At 53.7% G+C, this 21,213-nt stretch overlaps 1 protein-coding gene across 2 annotated transcripts; it reads left to right on the top strand.

Annotated features, from left to right (window-relative positions):
* On the top strand, positions 4,464 to 20,215 carry CD300A (CD300a molecule). 2 transcript variants are annotated; one of them, XM_021066678.1, is made up of 8 exons: positions 4,464 to 4,824; positions 6,691 to 6,916; positions 10,290 to 10,622; positions 11,307 to 11,460; positions 13,651 to 13,745; positions 17,196 to 17,233; positions 17,663 to 17,776; positions 19,127 to 20,215. In XM_021066678.1, exons 2-8 carry the CDS (start codon positions 6,856 to 6,858, stop codon positions 19,259 to 19,261), a joined length of 930 nt encoding a protein of 309 aa, XP_020922337.1. In that variant the 5' UTR covers positions 4,464 to 4,824; positions 6,691 to 6,855; the 3' UTR covers positions 19,262 to 20,215. The 2 variants fall into 2 exon arrangements, with proteins under 2 accessions (XP_020922337.1, XP_020922339.1); XM_021066680.1 differs by lacking the exon at positions 4,464 to 4,824 and adding an exon at positions 6,467 to 6,515.

The raw sequence follows: 21,213 nt of genomic DNA, 5'->3' as shown, positions 1-21,213 counted from the left end.
ACTTTGTCACTGGCCTGTTGATAATCTCCCCTACTTCCTCTCACTTTGCGGGAAGGAGGCAAAGTATAGTGACATTTGATCAGGAAGGGTCTGAAGGGAGGAGGGGCAGATGTGGGAACAAATCACAAAGAGAAAGACGTGCAGGGCTCAAGACTCAGGATGGGCTGCGGGTGGGGTGGAGCTGAGGGTCTCAGTTCATATTCACAACCGGCTTCAACTTTGATTTGTTGTTTATTTATTTGTTTGTCTTTTTGCCTTTTCTTGAGCCGCTCCCGGGGCATATGGAGGTTCTCAGGCTAGGGGTCGAATTGGAGCTGTAGCCACCGGCCAATACCACAGCTCACGGCAACGCCAGATCCTTAACCCACTGAGCGAGGCCAGGGATCACACCTGCAACCTCATGGTTCCTAGTCGGATTCGTTTCCACTACACCACGACGGGAACTCCCTTCAACTTTGCTTTTTAAAAATTTAGGTATACTGTTTACAAAACAGAAAGAGACTCAGACATAGAGAACAGACTTGTGATTGCCAAGGGGGAGGGGGGAGGGGTGGGATGGACAGGTCGTTTGGGGTTAGTGGATGCAAACTATCACGCTTAGAATGGATAAACAGGGAGTTCCTGTCATGGCTCAGTGGTTTACAAACCCACTAGTATCTATGAGGATGTGGGTTTGATCCCTGGCCTCCCTCAATGGGTCAGGGATCCGGCATTGCACTGAGCTTCGGTGTAGGTCGCAGATGCATGTCAGATCCTGCATTGCCATGGCTGTGGTGTAGGCCGGCAGCTACACTCTGATTTGACCCCTACCCCAGGAACTTCCATGTGCCGCAGGTGCGGCCCTAAAAAGACAAAAAAAGAAAAATGAAAAAGTGAATTTACAAAATTTAGGTATAACTTCCTTTCCATAAAATTCACTCGTTTTAAATGTATAATTCAATAATTTTTGGTCACTTTACAGAGTTGTACAACCGTTAGCAAATCCCAATTTTGAGAGCATCTCCTCAACTTAGTATTGACATGATTTTAAGTGAATTCCTTTTTCTCCTAACACCCCAGAGTTTATAGGACTTTCCCTTCTGGGAAGGAGAAAAGGTACCTTCCCCATTACGCTACACCTGGGTCCCATTACCAACCCACATCATGAAAGAATATTTTAATAAATCTCGCACTTGTCTAAAGAATAGTCTAATTTTCTTGTCACTTGCGTGTGTTGCATGTCCTAAGGCTCAATTTGTTCAAGGGTCTAATTTTATTTATTTTATTTTTTTGCTTTTTAGGATGGAACCTGCCTCATGTGGAGGTTCCCAGCCTAGGGGTCGAATCAGCCTCAGCAACTTGGGATCCAAGCTATGTATGTAGTCTACACCACATCTCATGGCATGGCCGGATCCTTAACTCACTGGGCAAGGCCAGGGATCAAACCCGAATTCTCATGGATACTAGTCCTGTTCATTTCTATTGCGCCATAATGGGAACTCCTCAAAGCTCTAATTTTTATCAGCCTTTTTCTGGAATCCCTTCGTTGGTAATGTACTAAGAGACTCAGAAAAAGGAAGTGGGTCAGACCTCTCTGGGTTTCAGGGTGGTGCAGGAAACCAGAGAGAATTGAAGGGAACCCAGGCGGCTCCAACTTTCCTAACAGGTAGCACGTGTAACACTCAGCCTGCTGCCCCCCGTTACAGGTGCCTTTAACGTTGATGCTTGCCTGGCCTGGTCTGCAGCAGCCTTTTTTTTGGTCTTTTCTAGGGCTGTTCCCACGGCATATGGAGGTTCCCAGGCTAGGGATCTAATCGGAGCTACAGCTGCCAGCCTACACCACAGCCCCAGCAACGCCAGATCCTTAACCCACTGAGCGAGGCCAGGAATCAAACCCGCAACCTCATGGTTCCTAGTCGGATTCGTTAACCACTGAGCCACGATGGGAACTCACCCACGATGGGAACTCCCCGCAGCAGCCTTTTGCAACACACATGTTCCACCAGCTTGAGGAAGCCGCTATGATGTGAGAAAGATGAGCAGTGGGGTCACACCAGGGATGGGGGTGTTGGTGGGGGGAGGAGCCAAAGCTTCTGACCACCTTGAGGCCTGGGGAGCTGAGGTCATCCTCAGAATGAAACTCACACCTCCAAGCTCAAGGCCAAATGTGCCCCTCAAAGCTGATTACCAGAGGTCTTTGAAGGAATCACTTGCTGGTTCAACCCCATCCCCACCCCCGTGTCAGCATAGGGGCAGGAGAAGCATGGACTGTGTCGGCCTTTGCCTGGGGCTGCCCTTGGGAGGGAGGAGGGAGCAGAAGTGGGGGCCCTGATGGGGAGGGAGAACCGGGGACTCCCTAACAAGTTTATCAGTTTGGGTTCCCGTGGCCTCAGTTGCTCAACCCCCTCTTCCCCATCATGCTCCTGGGTCAAGGAGTTTGGGTGCCTTCTGCCACCTTCTCGAAGCCACTCTCTCCCTCCCCTTTGTGGTCACTGCCCTTTGAGTCATGGTCAGCTGAGCAGAAGTTAGGCCTTTACTAGGGACAGATGCAGGGTCTTGCAAGTAAGTTACCTCATCTTCCTGAGATGCGAGGCGTAGAAATGAGCCTTGTACAGGGTGGGTGTTGCAGAAGCAGGGACTTAAAGCATATACCAGCTTATTCACATGGCCGGTCTTGTTTTAAGCCTCCCAGGAAGGGGGCACGGTGAGTAGTAATAGTCCCATTTCACAGATGGAGCGACCGACGGCACAAGGGCACTCAAGCAGCAGGAATGCAGCTTGGGGCCTCCCTGCTCTCCTGACCCCATTGTCACCGTCAGGGGTCCTCTGAGGCCGGCTCCCCTCCCCCACCCTGCACCCTCAGCCCCGCTCCCTGGAGGGATTTCAGCAGAGACCCTGGAGTCCAGTGCTGGGACAAGACTGCCCCTGTGGGCACCTGCCCTGCTTGTGGTTCCTGGGGAGTGGGGAGGGGGCTGTTGATGACGTTGCTCCTTCCCCATCCTGGCGTGCAGACCCCTGGCCTCCGCTTGAACCTAGTTTTGGTTGAGAGGTAACTTAGGGGACACACTCGTGTCTTCGGGCTCAGTGGGCTGGATTTAATGGGCTCGCATCCTTTTACGTTCTGGTCCTTTCTGCTCCCTGGGAGTGGAGTTGGGCAAAGAGGATGAGAGAGGCCCGGGTGGCCTGGTTTTCTCTGGATCCATCTCCAATCAGTCTCCCTCCCGCTGGAAGTGCAGTGGGCACGTGAGCCTGGGGCAAGGGGGGCCCGGTGTGATCCCTGCTTTCATCTTCCTGTGACCAGGTGACACGTGGGTGGCTTAGGAGATAAAATGCAGTAATAGGCACTGCGGGGGACAGAGGCACAAGAGGGGCTTGGAGAAGGTGGGGCAGGGGTCTTCTGAGAAGATGGCTTGAGCTGGTCTTGAATGAGGGAGTGTGGGAGGGGGCGTGGAGAAAGCTGGGGATGAAAGAATGACTTTGAAGAGCCCCCCTCCTACTCCAGGGCCCCAGTCACTGTGAGTGACACTGAGAGCCAGGAGCAGCCCCGGGGGGGACCGCCCCTGCTGAGCCCCCCACCCCTACCCCTATTGCTGCCCAGTGGGCTCTGCAGGTCTCAATTCCTGTCCAGGCACCTGGGAGGAGGGGACAGGAAGCCTCCAGGAGGCCTCTGGCTGGGACACGGAGGGCTCTCAGGCCTCTGGCTGGGACAGCCACCCACCTGCTCTCCCCCAGCTTCTCCTTCTTCTCTGTCTCGACCACAGCACGTCCAGGCCTAAGCAGAAGAGCTTGTTGTGGCCATCACCTTGTCTGGGGACAGTGGTCCTGGGGTGGTGGGATGCCCTGGGACATGCCGGTCCAGCTCCCTTGGCCCCTGGAAGGTCAGGCCACCCTGGGGCAGCTTCCCTAGAGGCGGGCAGGAGGGCGCCGTGTGGGGAGTCCTGGTGTAGGGGAAGGCGGGGCCAGACACTGCGGGGTCCCACCTCAGATGCCGGCCTCACCCACGCTTCTGTGGAAGGGAAACCAGAGGCTCTCGGCCCTCCGTGTGCCCTCGCCCTCCCCTCACTGCTTCTCATGTGCAGTCCGTCCCTTTGCTGGGTGGATCATGCAGTGATTTTTTTTCATTTTAGGGCCCCACCTACGGCCTATGGAAGGTGCCAGCTAGGGGTCGAATCAGAGTTGCAGCTGCCAGCCTATGCCCTAGCCACGATCCAAGTGGTGTCTGTGGCCTATGCTGCAGCTCAAGGCAACGCCAGATCCTTAACCCTCTGAGCAAGGTCAGGGATCGAACCTGAATCCTTGTGGATACTGGTCAAGTCCTTAACCCACTGAGCCACAACAGGAACTCCTCATGTAGTGATGAAACCCCTAGCAGGTGCAGTCCACCTCTGCCAGGCCCCTGAAGCGTAGTAGGTGCCCCATGGTTGGGGAAGGCCCTCCTCCATCGCCAGCTGTCAAGCTCCTCTTCTCCCCGCCAGCCACAGACACCAGCTGCTTCCTGCTTCTGGGCCCAGCCTCTTGGCTTTTGTGGCTGCACTTAAAGACACTCCCTCCCTGGGGCCCCCTTGGCTTTCCTGAGAGCTCAGGCGGAGGAAGAGACAGAGCTGAAGGGGAGCCACCCGCCTCTGAGTCTGTGCTGCCTTGGAGAGGGAGGTGCTGCTGAGCTCAGCACCCCCAAATCTCTCCTGGGGCCCTGCGGTTCTCAGGACCCAATGCTGCTGCTGTCGCTCTGCCCAGGAAGCCTCCACCATCACCATCGGTCCCCCACCCCAGCCCATGCGTCCACCCTGGGGAGAGGACCCCCGACCTGGTGAGAGGCTTTATGGCCAAGGACCTGCCCTGAGAAAGGTGAGCAGTGGGGGAAGCGCCACTTCCTTAATTTTCTGACATTGTGGGGTAACTTTGCGTCATTCTGTTTCTCCATTAGGGTTTGTGGACACGTTAGGGTGAGCAGGATGGGTGTGGCAAGGATCAATTCCCCTGGCCCTTTCCTCTTGGCCGTAATTCAAGTGTTTCTCTACCTCCCTAAAGACAAGTGCATCCTATAGACTATTTATAAAGCCTATGTCTCCCTGCGAAATCCTATTTTCCTATCATTTTTCCTTAAAGTAAAGACTTGTTCCTTTAGGGAACAAAACTGGCTTGAGTATACTATTTCCTCACATTTGAGTATTTTTATTTTTATTTTAGTTTAATTTTTATTTCTTTTGTCTTTTCTAGGGCTACGCCCGCTGCATATGGAGGTTCCCAGGCTAGGGGTCTAATCAGAGCTGTAGCCTCCGGTTTAAGCCACAGCCACAGCGACATGGGATGCAAGCCACGTCTGCAACGTACACCACAGCTCACGGCAACACCGGATACTTAACCCACTGAGCAAGGCCAGGGGTCGAACCCGGAAGCTTATGGTTCCTAGTCGGATTCGTTAACCACTGTGCCACGATGGGAACTCCTGAGTATTTTTATAATTATGGCCCTTATTGATCCTTCAGATTATCTATTACTACTGACCTTTTATAGGAGCTGTAGGTTTGGGTCAAGGTCATAGCAGTGGTAGTGGACAAATTCTGGGGGCTCCCCACTCTTAACTGTGACAATTCAAGACTGTAGCAATAGCTTTTCGTGGTTGTACTGAAAAATATACATTTCTGGAAACTTTACAGCCAGAGCAGGAAGAGCAGGGCGATCTGGGGACTTGGAGCTAATGTCGGGAAGCTCTCAGGTGACACGTCCCACGTTAAGATTAATTTCCTACCCTCACGCGGACCTTCTGTGCAAGCTGGGGGCCCTTGTCACGAGGAATATGTGAGCGTGGGTGTATGTGTTGGTACGTGTGTGTGTGTCTGTGGGTATGTGTTTGCATGTTTGTGTGGGTGCATGTGTATTTGTATGTTTGTGTGTGCACACAGTGTGTGTGTGTGTGTGTGTGTGTGTGTGAGCTGTATGTGGAGCGGGGAAGGGGAGGGGGTCCCTGGAAGCCTACTGAGTCCCACTCTGTGCCCAGCCCTCCTGGGTCCAGTGGGGGCTTCACAGGAAGGAAGGTCACAGACCTGAGAATGTTTTCCAAGATGAAGTCATTCAGGGGGAGTTCCCTTCGTGGCGCAGTGGAAACGAACCCGACTAGGAACCATGAGGTTGTGGGTTCGATCCCTGGCCTCGCTCAGTGGGTTAAGGACCCGGCGTTGCTGTGAGCTGTGGTGTAGATTGCAGATGCGGCTCGGATCCCAAGTGGCTGTGGCTGTGGTGTAGGCTGGTGGTTACGGCTCTGATTAAACCCCTAGCCTGGGAACCTCCATATGCTGTGGGTGCGGCCCTAAAAAGACCCCCCCCACACACACACAAAAAAAAGCAGTAGCAGAAGAAAACCACTCAGGGGTCCTTGCGCCAACTTGAGGGGCGGGGCCTTGAGCCCGGGGTCTCAGGAAAAGGCTCCTCCCCCAGGGCGGTCGCACTGCGGGCCCCGCCCAGGGCCCTGGCTCCTCCCCCAGGGCGCTCACCCTGACCATCCGGACCACAGGGAAACCAAGGGAGTTACTGGCCTGGTCAGAAGGGAACTTCACCTGTGGCTTTGGGGGATGGGAGGGAAGGGCAAGTGAGCTGTGGGGGTTGGGAAGGGTCTCCTCACTGAAGTACCTACAGACCCTGCCACAGGGGCTGCGTGTGTGTCAGGCGCCCCAGGTGGCTTCTCCCCCTCAGCGACTTCCATCTTCCCACCAGCTCCAGGAACAGAAATGAAAAGATGCTGAGCAAAGAAGCTGAGAAGAAAAGCGGAAGTGGGAGCCTGGAGGCCTGACCCTCCTCCGTTTCCGGGTGGGGCGCTACTGAATCCTCCTGCCCAGCTGGTGCCTTGCTGCTGCTGCAGGTGACATCTGTGCAGGAGAGATGGCTCCGTGGAACTGGGTCGCCTGGCTGACCCCGGCTCTGCTGCTTCTCTGGCTCCCAGGTGAGGGTGGGCTGCCCAGGAAGGGTTGGAGAGGGAGGGAGTGCGAGGGGGAGGGCTGATGCTCTGACTCAGCACAGGACCCCGAATGGGACTCTCTCTGTCCACCGGGTAAGACGGACAGACCTCAGAGGGGGAGGGGCAGGGGCGAGGCTCTATCTCTCCTCTGCACCCACCTGGCCTTAAATGAGCTGCCATGGGGCACAGAGGTGGGAGGTCTGCAGGTTGGGACATGAATTGTTACAGGAAGAAGGAGGCAAGAGGCAGGGCGCACGTGAATGGGTGGCAGGGTGACCTTGAGTGCATCTCTGGTTCTTGGGTTCCAGGGGATGGAGTAGGCCTGGGACCAACGGGGGCAGGTCTCAGGGATATGGAGGTGAATGAAGAGCCAGGGTCGCTTGAGGGGCTGGGGCCGGAGAACCAGTGGGCCAGTGATCTCCAAAGAAGGGAGTGGGAGTGGGGGTGGGGGGAGCATAGGGAGGGGGGACAGCTGTGGGACAGGAAGGAGGGGGCTGCCTCGGAAGAAGAGAGCCTCCGTGCACAGATTTCCGTCCTGTGCCTCCTGGAGCATCCACAGCTCTCCTCAGACAGCTTCTGCGGTTGCTAGAATATTCCTAGACTATTTAATTTGGGGGGGGGGTCGCTTTGCTTACAAACTGAATGTTTTCATCAATTCTATTTGGCAACTAGTCGTCTCTAGGAATGCTGTGACTTTTTGTGTGTAAATCTCAAAACTAGCCTTCCTCTCATCACTCATTTTTCTACTGACCTTCTCATGTGTTCTCGTGTGTTCACGGGATCTGCCTGCATAGGGGGTCCCCTGTCCCTTTGGTTTCCTCTCTCATTCATTGATCGTGGGCTGGTTTAGCCAGAATGATGCCCAGGACCAAGGTGGCAGGGATCATGCCTCCCTTGTCCTGGATTGGGCACGTGTTTCTGTGAAGGGTTCTCTTCAGAGGGCAGCCACTTGGTTTTTAGCTTTTTTTTCCCCCACATTCGTGGCATATGGAAGTTCCTGCACCAGGGATTGAACCTGCGCCACAGCAGTGACCCAAGCCTCTGCAGTGACAATACCGGATCCTTAACCCACTGCACCACAAGGGAACTTCCGCAAAAGACCATCTTTGATTCTTTTAATTTTCTCTGTCTTTGTGATTATTTTACTTTTTTCATGTCTTAATTCAGCTCGGCAGGTTATCTATTTTATGAGACTGAATTTTCTGAAATTTCTGTTTTCTTGGTTGGCAATTTTGTATTTGACCTAATATTATTTGCCAGGCATTTTACACTCATTATCTCATTCGAATATCATGTGAGGCTCACCGATCATCACCACTTTACAAATGAAGCATCTGAAGCTCAGAGAGGTTAAGTAACTTGCCCCAGAACACACAGCTGAGATGACATAGAGCCAATTCAAAGACCCAGATTCTTCTTCTTCTTCTTCTTCTTTTTTTTTTTTCTTTTTAGGGTCACATCCATGGCACATGGAGGGTCCCAGGCTAGGGGTCTAATTGGAGCTACCGCTGCCCACCTACACCACAGCCACAACAACGCGGAATCCAAACTGTGTCTGTGACCTACACCACAGCTCACGGCAGTGCCAGATCCTTAACCCACCAATCGAGGCCAGGGATTGAACCCGAAACCTCATGGTTACTAGTTGGATTCGTTTCTGCTGCACCACATCGGGAACTCCATATATTTCCTTTTTTTTTCTTTCTTTCTTTCTTTTTTTTTTTTTTGCTATAACACCCAGATTCTTCCGATGCCCTTTTGACTTCCCCATGCATCTGAGTAAATGCCAGCCCTGTGAGGGCGCTAGCGAAGGCTTCTCTGCAGGATGTCTGCATACCCAGGCCAGGGGAGGACATCCTCGTGGCCCCTGGGAGAGGCAGCATGCGAGCTCGTGGTCAGCTTTAGGCAGCTGTGGACTGAGAGCTGCATGGGGTGGGGGAGGTGTTCACACCCAAGTGTTGGCTGAGGGCCTACTATGTGCCAGGCATTTCTAGACATTGAAGACCTAAGCCCAAGGTGCCTACCTTCCTGGAGCTTACAGCTGCCAGCCTACACCATAGCCACAGCCATGTGGGATCTGAGCCGAGTGGGATTGAGTGTCTTCAAAGGAGTTAAGAACCTGAAAAAGCAATAAAATTAACAAGTTCCAACACTAGGAAAAGAGAGCAAGCCACACACACACACACACACACACACACACACACACACACACACCCCATCACCAACCTGGGGGCCCCATCACAGATTCTGGGGGTGGTGAGGAGCTGTACACACACGTGCCACGGCAGGGGCTGTGTCCTCTGCTGGGTGGCTGGCATCACTGTCACAAGCACCACCTGAGTCTCCCGGCTCAGTTTCCCAGCTGAGAATTGCCTGGGAAAATGGCAGGCATACCTCTTAGAACTAAAACACAAGCTTCCTGGAGTTTCCGTCGTGGCTCAGTGGGTTAAGAACCAGACTAGGATCCATGAGGATGCGGATTTGGTCCCTGGCCTCGCTCTGTGGGTTAAGGATCCGGCGTTGCCGTGAGCTGTGGTGTAGGTCGCAGACTCGGCTTGGATCCCGTGTTGCTGTGGCTCTGGTATAGGCCGGATTAGACAGCTCCGATTAGACCCCTAGCCTGGGAACCTCCATAAGCTGCAGGTGTCGCCCTAAAACAAACAAGTGAAACAGAAGAAGCTGCAGTAAAAGGCCCAGGAGGAAATGAAGGTGAATCATTCCTTTTAATCCACAAATGCGCCAAGTGTGTCCGCTGTTTTTTGTTTGTTTGCTTGTTTGTTTGCCTTTTTCTAGGGCTGCTCCTGCGGCATATGGAGGTTCCCAGGCTAGGGGTCTAATTGGAGCTGTAGCCACCGGCCTACACCACAGCCACAGCAACACCGGATCCTTAACCCACAGAGCGAGGCCAGGGATCAAACCTGTGTCCTCATGGATGCTAGTCAGATTCGTTAACCGCTGAGCCAGGACGGGAACTCTGTGTCCACTGTTTTTGTGAGCCATTTGGCAGCTCTCTCTCTGCCTTGGTGCATTTTCCTGGGGGAACAGCCCGGTGTGTGAATGGGTCTTCAGGTCACTGAGAGGCTCAGGGCTGGCGTGGCCCTGGAGGTGAGCCGGGTTTTGGAGACTCCTACTGTCCTGACACGTCCGAAAGGGGAGGTCCCTGATGGGTGAGGGGTGGGAGGGTGGAGGAAGGGAGGTTGGGGGCTGCTGGGATCAAAATTATGGGGTGACAGAGTGAAAGGGGAGGACACTCAAGGTGTGATCTCATTGATGTGAGATGGGGGAAACTTGGGGGTGACCCCCAGGTGCCCCAACCCAGACCCACCCGGTGAGGAGCTGGACTCGCTGTGTCTTCCAGGCTGTTTGTCCCTGAGTGGCCCCTCGACCGTGATGGGCATCGAGGGGGGATCCCTGAGCGTGCAGTGTCGGTACGAGGAGGAATACATCGACGATAAGAAATACTGGGAAAAATCCCCATGCTTCCTCTCGTGGAAGCCCACTGTGGAGACCACGGAGTCAGCGAGAGAAGTGAGGAGAGGCCGCGTGTCCATCAGGGACGATCCTGCCAACCTCACCTTCACAGTGACCTTGGAGAGGCTCACAGAGGAGGATGCAGGGACGTACTGTTGCGGGATCAATGCACAATTTTCAGTTGACCCCACCCATGAGGTGGAGGTGGTTGTGTCCCCAGGTGAGCCCCGCACCCCTCCCCTCACACCCAGCACCAGGTCCCCCAAAGAGTCTCAGATCAGAAGAGCCAAGGCAGAAATCAGATCAGAGGCTTGGCGCAAACTCTGTGTGTGTGTGTGTGTGACAGAGAGAGTGTGTGTGTGACAGAGAGTGAGAGAGAGAGAGAGAGAGAGAGAGAATGTGTGTGTGTGTGTGTGTGTGTGTGTGTGTGTGTGTGTGTGTCAGGGAGCTGGCAGCTCTCCTCAGTCCTGACCGATGAAAAGGTGCTGGTCAGGGGAAGTGGAAGCTGCGAGACCGAGACTGGGGCTTCGAAGGAGAGCGGAGGGCGTGCTGTGGGCCACCCTGCGGAAGGGGGGCTGGGGGTGAAGATGCTGAGTGAGGGGGAGCGCCGCTGAGACCCGCGGTGCCAACAGCAGGCTCACTGGCAGGCAGTGAGTGGCTGTGGCTGCAGGGGGTGGGATGGGGGTGGGGAGGACACTGGTGGTGGGGGTGATTTGGGGCTCTCAGGAGGACCGCGAGGTGGTTCCTGTATCCTGTTTGGCCCCAGGAGGCCCCCGGTAGACCTCCACCCTGGCCGCAGAGCCCCCCGCCCTGCCCGCTTCCTGCGAGAGCCTTTGCAGAACATCAGCCTGGGAGGGCACGAGCGAGTGATGGGAGCGTCAGAGGTCCCTGATGTGTGTTTCAGCACCAGAACCAGGGTCAACCCTTCCTACTACAGTTGAGATCTCGACAGTCATACCCGAAACGTCAACGCTATGGCTCACTACCCTGGCCACAGAGAGTACCACCTACAGCGCCAGCAGCCTGGAGGAGGAAGCCCAGCCCGAGCAGAGCCAGGGGTAAGGCGCCCCCATCCCTGGGTCTTGGAGGTGGACCTGCTCCTCTGGCCATGTGGTCCTTTTGGGGTCGGGAGTCCTGTCCCCCTGGGCTCCCTTTTGCACCCAGGCTGAGCGCTGGTCGCCAGGTCGTAACCTGGGTTGTTGGGGCCACACTGGACCGGCCCTGGGCTCGGAGAGACGGCTCAGAGGGAGAAGCTGGGGGTGCGTGGGGTGGAAGGGAAGTAATATTTAACAGAGATGATACCCTCCTACCAAACACGTGCTAAAAGCCTCACAGGAATAGCCTCGTCTGTTCCAGTATTACCCTCATTTTGCAGGTAAGTAAACCCAGGCTCAAAGAGGTTAAGTGATTGGATCGTGTAACTACAAATCCCTCCCAAGTTTGTGGGATTCTGCAATCTTGGGTTATTCCCTCTGAATTCATGATTCTTGACTTTTTTCCAGCAAGGGGTGGGAGGTCGCAAAACCCCAAGAGAATCTGACAACATTTCTAGATTCTCTCCCCAGAAAAAACACAGACTGTCATAAACCCTTTCTGGGGTTCACAGAGTCCCCCTTCTGATGCCCTCTGGTGTCCTGAAGGTCTGTTCTGCCACTGGCCTCCTGGAGATAGCGCAGACCCCATGCGGTCCCATCAAATTTATAAGGCCCAGTCCCATAAGACGGTCTGACTTCAGATGCCAGAGAACTTTGGGGATCCCAGGCCATCACATTTCTGACCAATTGGAAACAAATTTGGGGGTTCCCATGACCCCCTTGGGTTTGATGATTGTCTAGATAAGTCTCAGAATGCAGGTAAGTCCTGTACTCACCGTTTTAAAGGATAAAGACCAGGACCAGCCAGTGAAGAGCCTTGGAGGGCGCTGAATGGATCTTTCCCTGTGGAGTCGGGCGCATCACGGGCCCGGAACACTGAGTGTTCACCAACCAGGAAGGTCCTCTAAGCCTCGGTGTCCACAGTTTTTATTTGGGTTTCATGACACAGGTGTGACTGATTAAATCACTGCCCATATGCTGGAACTCCATCCCCAGCTCCCTTCGCTTCCTGGAACGTCAGGCTGGCTCAGAGCCCATAAAGCTCTGATCAAGTGGTTGGTCCTTCTGACAACCAGCTCCCATCCGGAGTCATTCATCTCTTAGCAAAATCTCAGGATCTGGCATTGCTGCAGCTGTGGCTCGGATTCAATCCCTGGCCTGGGAACTTCCCTGCCATGAGTGTGGCCACTGAAGAAGAAGAAGAAGAAGAAGAAGAAGAAGGAGAAGAAGAAGAAGAGTTCCCATTGTGGCACAGCCAAAATGAATCCGACTAGGGACCATGAGGTGGCAGGTTCAATCCCTGGCCTTGCTCAGTGGGTTAAGGATCCAGCATTGCCATGAGCTGTGGTGTAGGTCGCAGACACAGCTTGGATCCAGCGTTGCTATGGCTGTGGTGTAGGCTGACAACTACGGCTCCGATTCAATCCCTAGCCTGGGAACCTCCATATGCTGCAAGTGCAGCCCTAAAAAGACAAAAGACCAGAAAAAAAAAAAAAAAAAAAAAAAAGAATCCGACTGGCCTTTGCCCTTGGCTCCTGGAAGGGAATCCCTACATTCTTGGGATTTTCGTATTTTCCTAGTAATGGGCGCCCTTCTGTTATTATTCATGAGTCTCTTGGCACCTGAGTTTTTGCTAAGAGATGATGTGACCAAAGGACATTTACAAAAATAACGTACGTTGGTATGTTCTTGTATCTGATTAAAGAGCCTCTGGAAGGTTCTTAGGTATTCTGTGAGTGCATGTGGGGGATGGGGGATGTGTAGAAAGGAGATGTGATGCCATCTACATTATTTATTTATTTATTTATTTATTTATTTTTGCTATTTCTTGGGCCGCTCCCATGGCATATGGAGATTCCCAGGCTAGGGGTCCAATCGGAGCTGTAGCCACCGGCCTACGCCAGAGCCACAGCAACGCGGGATCCGAGCCGCGTCTGCAACCTACACCACAGCTCACAACAACGCCGGATCCCTAACCCACTGAGCAAGGCCAGGGGTCGAACCCGGAACCTTATGGTTCCTAGTCGGATTCGTTAACCACTGCGCCACGACGGGAACTCCTGCCATCTACATTTTTAAGTGTCACCTTATCTATTGAAGCAACAGAGGGAAGGCACAACCCGCACCCCACCCACTCAGCCTGTCCCCTTCCAGGCTCCAAGTGCTCCTGTCCTTATCTGTACTCCTGCTGCTTCTGCTGGTGGCCGTCTCCCTGCTGGCCTGGAGAATGGTTCGGAGACGGATCAAAGGTGGGTGAGCCCCCTACACCTACCCCGCAGGGTGCACAGGCCCTGTCTGCACCCTCTCCTCCTCGAGGCTCTGTGTCCTGCTCTCATCAGAGGCATCTCCTGAGACCATCAATCCTGGGTGACCCTAGAGGGCAGACTCCAGAGGAGGTGGCCTTGCTGTGGCTGCAGATCCAGGCTGTGGCTCCTCAAAAAGAGGCCTTTCCCATGGTGGGGCCTGGGGTGGATGCTCACGAAGCAATGTCCCTCTTCCGCCTTAACCTTTCCGTGACCTCCCACACTTGCTAAAGCTCAGGTGCCTGCAGGAAGGTCAAGGTCCTCCACAATCGGGCCCCGCCCACCCCTTCCAGGCAAACTGGCTCCGCCCACCCCTTCTGTGCACTCTGGCTCCGCCCACCTCTTCTGCGCCTCCTTAAGCTTCCGCAGCAGCCAGTTCCCGAACTTCTTGTCACTTGGCAAGAGCCACAACTTGTGTCCCCTTCCTGGTTTGCTCCGGGCATCTAGGCTGCTTCCTCTGCCCTCTCCCCGGCTCCCTCCTGCTGGCTCAAAGCGCTCCTCTCTGACTTCCGTTCCTCTGGGTCCAAAGAGCAGCCTGGGGGCCCTTCTGAGTGGACCTCTGTCCTTCCGCCACTGCAGCCCTTTCCACACCAGATTGTCACACCTGCTTCCTTGCCTGCCTGCCCACCGGCCCCGTGCACCTCCTTAAGATCGGGAACCCTGACTCGAGAAGGCACGTAACCAGTATTTGTTGAATGAATGTATTATTTAATGTCTCCACGCGGGGCAGCCCAGGAAGCAGTCCAGCCACTCTCCTCTGAGCTCAGAGGCAAAGAGAGATACATGTGGTGCACCCAGCACGCTGGAGGGCGCCCAGGAAGTAGGTGCTCAACAAACTTGACCAAATTAAGTAAACAGAAGAACAGAGGAATCAGTGAGGTTGTGGCTTTACTGTGGGCTGGAACCCCAACTGTCCCATGTAGGAGAGCAGGTTTCTGCTGGACGCGGCGTGTGAGCCTTCAGTGGCTTATGGAAGTTCCCAGGCTAGGAGTCTAATCCGCGTTGTAGCTGCTGGCCTAGACCACAGCCATAGCAACATGGGATCCGATCCACATCTGAGACCCACACGACAGCTCACGGCAACGCCACATCCTTAACCCACTGAAGAAAGCCAGGGATGGAACCCACATCCTCATGGATTCCAGTCAGATTCCTTTCCACTGCGCCAAAACTGGAACTCTGGAGATTTTATCTTGTAATTTCTTTCTTTCTTTTATTTATTTATTTTTTTTTGTTGCCCCCCACGGCTTATAGAAGTCCCCGGGCCAGGAATTGAATCCGAGATACAGCTGCAACCTATGCCACAGCTGCAGCAATGCCAGATCCTTAACCATCTGCACTGAGCCACGGATCAAACCCGAGTCTCAGCAGAGACAATGCAGGATCCTTTAACTGCTGGGCTACCAGGGAACTCCCAGCGTCCATCTCTTGATTCCCTGCGGCAGGGTTCTGGGGGAGGCTAAGGCTTTCAAGGCTGCAGTGAGCCTGGGGCTGCTCTGCCCCACAGCTCTGGCGCTAACTGGGAGTTGATTCTCACTGGGGGCCGGGCAGGGGAGACCCTGCCTGTGCTTTCACCTCCAGCACCCCCACGGGGTTCAGCCTCTCCGCCCCAGTTCATCTCAGGCCCTTAGGAGAGAAACCAGCCATAGCATATCTTGCTCAACAGATGGAAAGAAAACCACTTCCTCTTCCCCAAGTGCTGCTCCCATGTCATTTCTGGAAACCCTCCCCCTAAATGTCAGCCCACACTACCTACCACATGGGGTTTTTCCCCAGCCTGGATGGCCTCGGGCCTCTGGGGCTCACTCTTCCCATGGTGCCCTTTCACCTAAAAAGCCCTCCCCGCCCCTTAAAAATGGGATGTGTGATCGCTGTAGAAAACTGATAAAATAAGGAAGGCACACACACAAAATCATCATAACGAGTAAAAGCAAAAACTCGGAGTTCCCATTGTGGCTCAGCAAAAGCGAACCCGACTAGGAACCATGAGGACACAGGTTCGATCCCCGGCCTCGCTCAGTGGGTTAAGGATCCAGCACTGCCGTGAGCTGTGGTGTAGGTCACAGATGCAGCTCTGGCTGCATTGCTGTGGCTGTGGTGTAGGTTGGTAGCTGTAGCTCCAGTTAGATCCCTAGCCTGGGAACCTCCATATACCGCGGGTGGGGTCCTAAAAAGACAAAAACCAAAAAAATGAAAAAAACAAGAACTCCCATCACCCAGAGAAAACTAACCTCAGACATTTGAGGTATGTCCTTCCACTCTCTTATATATCTTATTTTTTTAAACTATTTACTTCTTAGCATCATTTCTTTTTTTTTATTTTTTTATTTTTTTTTTGCTTTTAGAGCCACACTTGTGGCATATGACATATGGAGTTTCCCAGGCTAGCCGTCAAAATAGAGCTGCAGCTGGCAGCCTACGGCACAGCCATGGCATCTGAGCTGCATCTGCAACCCACACTGCAGCTCGTGGCAACACCAGATCCTAACCTACTGAGCAACACCAGGGATCAAACCCGCATCCTCATGGATACTAGTTGGGTTCATTACCATTGATCCACAGTGGGAACTCCCTCATTTCACTTTTAAATCTCTCTCCGCCCCCCCCCCCCGCACTTAACGTAGTGTATAATTTTCTCTGGTTTATTTATTTTTTTCTTTTTTTTTTGGCCGAGTCCACGGCATGCAGAAGGCCAGGGATTGAACCTGCACCACAGCCGTGATCCGAGCGCAGCAGTGACAGCACTGCAGCCTTAACCCGCTGAGCCACTAGGGAATTCCCGATTTTCCCTGCTACCAAGTGTTTTTCTGAACGTCCCTGACTGTAGAATTTACTGCTATAGGTGGACTGCATCTGGTTAAGTGATCCTTGTCAACAGGAGAAAGGCTTTCTGTTCAAGTGGCCTGACTATCCCTCCCAAGCTTGGCAAGTCTCAGCTCCTGTCTTCTGACCGGGTCTGGGGCCGTCTTCCCAGGGTCCCACTCGCCAAAGCCTTGAGTTCCTACCACGCTGCTGGCCTGAAGCGATAGGTCCCTAGGGCTGAGTCTCCAGGGAAGGGCCTTCCTCCGGTCGGATGATGGGATCCCCATCCCTGCCTTGTTCTGGGATCTGACCTCCTTCCCTTTTTTTCCCCCAGGGTCACACCCACGGCATATAGAGGTTCCCAGGCTAAGGGTGGAATCAGAGCTGCAGCTGCTGGCCTACGCCACAGCCGCAGCAATGCCAGATCCGAGCTGCATCTGTGGCCTACACTGCAGCTCATGACAACACCAGATCCTTAACCCACTGAGTGAGGACAGGGATTGAACCCACCCCCTCATGGATACCGGTTGGGTTCTTAACCTGCTGAGCCACAACGGGAACTCTGACCTCCTAACTCTTCTCTTATCTCTTTAGCCAATGAGAATCCAGAGCTGCCTCAGAACCCCAATCAGGTGAGAAAGGCCACCACGGGAGGTGTGTCAGGGTGGCTGGGGGACCCCAGAAGATGCTGGGAGGCTGAACTGTCCCATCGGCCAGTGGAGGTCTGCGTGGGTCAGACATGGGGCAGCAAGTTGTCCACCCAGAACAGGAAGAACCGTGCCTGGGAGATCTGGCTCCTGGGTCATCACGAGCCCTGGCCAGTCTGTTCCCTCCCCAAGTGGAAGCGGCATGAGGGAGGGTCCTCCCGGTCCAGCTGCTGACCTGACCGCTCGAATGGTCCCCAAAGAGGACCTGAATGGGGGAGGGGGAGGATGGAGCACCCAGAACAGAGGGACAGGGGAGATATTTGCAGAGAAGCGGGGACAGACAGCCCCCTAGGCTGGACCACAGAGGGGCTCTGTGGACACCCCCCAAGCCTCCGAACGTCCCGCCCACCCCAGGCTGCTGCGCAGGGCGAGAACTGCTATGAAAATGTGGAGCTGTCAAGGTGGCCCCCTTCGGGAGAACCTGCGCCTGTTCAACCCACACAGGGGGAGGTGGAATACAGCATGGTGGTGAGTGCAAGGGCCCAGCTCCCATGACGGGGACCCCGGGCTGGGCCAGAAGCATCACCTTGTGATCACCCTGGATCAGTGGTCTTTTGCCTTGCTAGGACAAGGACACACAGAAAATGAGACAAGTGTAGGTTGTGCCAGAAGAATGGTGTCCTTATAGCTGGGGGGTCGGGTGCAGAGGGAGATGAAGGTGCTTGGAATGGCCAGTGATAATCATTAGAGTGCAGCATGTATTAGGCACCTACTGTGTACCACACACCCCACCCTTAAAGCCTGTGATTTCTCGCTCTCCTGGTCCCATCATCTTTCTCTCTCTCTCTCTCTTTTTTTAGGGCCGCACCCGCAGCATATGGAAGTTCCGAGGCTAGAGTTCAAATCGGAGCTGTAGCCACTGACCTACACCACAGCCACAGCAATGCTGGATCCTTAGCCCACTGAGCAAGGCCAGGGATCGAACCCACATCATCGTGGATCTTAGTTGAGTTTGTTAACCGCTGAGCCACAAAGGGAACTCCCTGGTCCCATCGTCTCTTTGGTATGACATCTGCTTTTCAGGTTTCTATCAGTAACCCCCTGGAGGTCAACCTTGAGGCACAGCCCCTGTAAAGCAGGATTTTTTTTTTTTTTTTTTTAGCTTTTTTAGGCTGCACTTGCGGCATATGGAGGTTCCAGGCTAGGGGTCCAATCAGAGCTACAGCTGCCGGCCTAGGCCACAGCCACAGCCACAGCAATGCAGGCTCGAGCCACATCTGCGACCTACACCACAGCTCAGGGCAATGCCAGCTCCTTAACTCGCTAATCAAGGCCAGGGATCCCACCTGCAACCTCATGGTTTCTAGTCGGATTCGTTTCTGCTGCACCAGGATGGGAACTCCTAAAGTGGGATATTGGAAGGGCCGCCCCACCCGCATCCACCCGGCCCAGGGTCATAACTCACCCTTGAGTGGAGAGTTTAGGCGGAGGCTGAGGGATCCGTTGTTCGAGAGGATGAGGGGGAGACTCAAGCATCAGACGCATGACCCTGGGGTGAACCCTTGCTTTGCTGACTTGGTGACTGATGATGTCCAAGTGGATCCCAGGGACACCGCCCCCCCCCGCCTCCTCCTCCCCCTCCCCCATTCCCGCTCTGAGGTCTGAGACTCTGCTTCATGTCTTGACCGCATGGGGCGGAACACGTGGCTGGGCAGGATCCTGGAGCCCAGCCCTTGGGAGAGAAAGAGGCCAGGACAGAGAGAAAGGGTGAAGCCCCCCCCACCTCCAGTGGAGCCTCCTCAAGCCCCTCCCCTCCCTAAGCTGGGGGTTCCTGCTTCCTGCCACCTCTCCCTCAGCCTCCTGCCTCTGTCTCTGCAGGGATGGCCCGGTGAAAATCTTCACTACAGCTCGGTGGTTTTTGACTCTCAGAATCAGGATTCTAAGGCCGATGGAGTCCCCACCCAGACGTCCTGGGAGAAGCAGCCCCTGTACAGCGTGATTAAAAAGACATGAGCTGGTGTCTCCAGCCTTGCTGACTGGAGGTCTCCGGGAGAACCAGGACGCCCAGGGCTGGCTCCTCAACCCTCAGCCCTCACCCACGTCCCCCTTCACCTGCTCCCCTCAATGGTGACGGACAAGGCAGCTGGGGTGCCGATGGCTGTCCCTCTTGTGCCATCAGCCAGGCTGGCTTCATTGAGGACCAGTGGGAACGGGGTTCTGGAGGGACCTGGGGGAAACTTGCATCCTACTGGCTCGCAATGCTTCTTCCCTCTCCTCTCTGCTTCGTTCCAGCTCTTGTGTGTGGCGGGCAGGAACTCAGTTCTGTGCAGGTCCAGGAAAAGAAGTGACTCATGTAGAATGTTGCCTGGGAACAGCTTTTAAATTGCAGCCCGGTGGAAATGTCTGGGGTGGCCAGAGAGTGGGGAGAACCGGCAGAGAGCCAGGAGGATGCAAAAGCAAGAAGACTGGGTGCCCTTCATCTTACAGACAAGGAGACTAAGACCCAGAGTGATGAGAGGCTTGCCCATGGCTCCAGAACCAGTGGCAGCTTTCTCTGGGCTCTTAGATAAGCTGGGTTTTTCGGGGGGGTGGGTGTCTTTTTTTTTGCCATTTCTTGGGCCGCTCCCACAGCATATGGAGGTTCCCAGGCTAGGGATCCAATCAGAGCTGTAGCCGCCGGCCTCCGCCACAGCCACAGCAATGCCAGATCCAAGCCGAGTCTGCAACCTACACCACAGCTCACGGCAACGCCGGATCCCTAACCCACTGAGCAAGGCCAGGGATCGAACCCGCAACCTCATGGTTCCTAGTCGGATTCGTTAACCACTGAGTCATGACAGGAACTCCGGCTTGTTGTTAATATAAGAGATATTAGCGAAGTTTAAAGTTATCTTATGAGAGAAGAAAAAATATTTAAACATTGCCTGCAATCTTGTATTAAAAGAAAAATCTTTTTTGAGGGCTGAATACTATTCCATTTTTGTATATATCACATTCTGCTTATCCATTCATCTGCCAGTGGACCCTTGAGTCTCACCTATATTCTAGCTCTGGTGAAAAAGGCTGTTATGAACATGGTGTACAAATATCTCTTTGACACCCTACTTTCAATTTTACTAAGTATCTACCTAGAAGTGAATTTCCTGTATCATATGATGATCTATTTTTAATTTTTGAGGAACTGCTCTGCTATCATCCACAGAAGCTGTACCATTTTTATGACAGTGCCCAAGGGATTACAATTTCTCCACATCCTTTCAACACTTTTTAAAAAAAAATTAATTTATTTTTTGGCCTCATCCGTGGCACGTGAAAGTTCCCAGGCCAGAGATCTAACCCTTGCCACAGCAGCCAGTGACTGGGGCCACTGCAGTGACAACGCTGGATCTTTCACATGCTGTACCACCAGGGAACTCCTGTTTTCATATATATATATATATATATATATAGCAGCCATTCTAATGGATGTGAGGTGGTATCTCTGCAATTTTGCTTTCCATTTCTCCAGTGATTAGTGATCTGAGCGCCTTTTCATGTGTTTATTGGTCATTTGTATATCTTTTTTTTTTTTTTGTCTTTTTGAGGGCCACACCCGTGGCACATGAAGATTCCCAGGCTAGAGGTCTAATCAGAGTTGTACCCACCGGCCTATGCCAGAGCCACAGCAATGCCAGATCCGAGCCTCGTTTGCGACCTACAACACAGCTCATAGCAACGCCAGATCCTTAACCCACTGAGCAAGGCCAAGGATCGAACCTGAAACCTCATGGTTCCTAACTGGATTCATTTCTACTGCGCCATGACGAGAACCCCTGAAACTTCTTCTTTTTTTTTTTTTTTTTTTTGTCCTTTTAGGGCCACATTGGTGGCATATGGAAGTTCCCCGGCTGGGGGTTGAATTGGAGCTTCAGCTGCTGGCCTACACCACAGCCACAGCAATGTGGGATCCTTAAGCCACTGAGCAA

The sequence above is a fragment of the Sus scrofa genome, chromosome 12 (assembly GCF_000003025.6).
Source record: "Sus scrofa isolate TJ Tabasco breed Duroc chromosome 12, Sscrofa11.1, whole genome shotgun sequence".
Lineage (NCBI taxonomy): Eukaryota > Metazoa > Chordata > Mammalia > Artiodactyla > Suidae > Sus > Sus scrofa.
The sequence above is the reverse complement of the archived record's forward strand: the minus strand, read 5'-3'. Positions and strand labels throughout refer to the sequence as shown.

Bases quoted from the DNA above. Each gene is read 5' to 3' on its own strand.
- CD300A (XM_021066678.1), top strand. From the start codon at position 6,856: ATGGCTCCGTGGAACTGGGTCGCCTGGCTGACCCCGGCTCTGCTGCTT. The intron at 10,623-11,306 runs GTGAGCCCCGCA...TGTGTGTTTCAG, and splicing joins GGAGGTGGTTGTGTCCCCAG to CACCAGAACCAGGGTCAACC. The intron at 17,777-19,126 runs GTGAGTGCAAGG...CTGTCTCTGCAG, and splicing joins AGGTGGAATACAGCATGGTG to GGATGGCCCGGTGAAAATCT.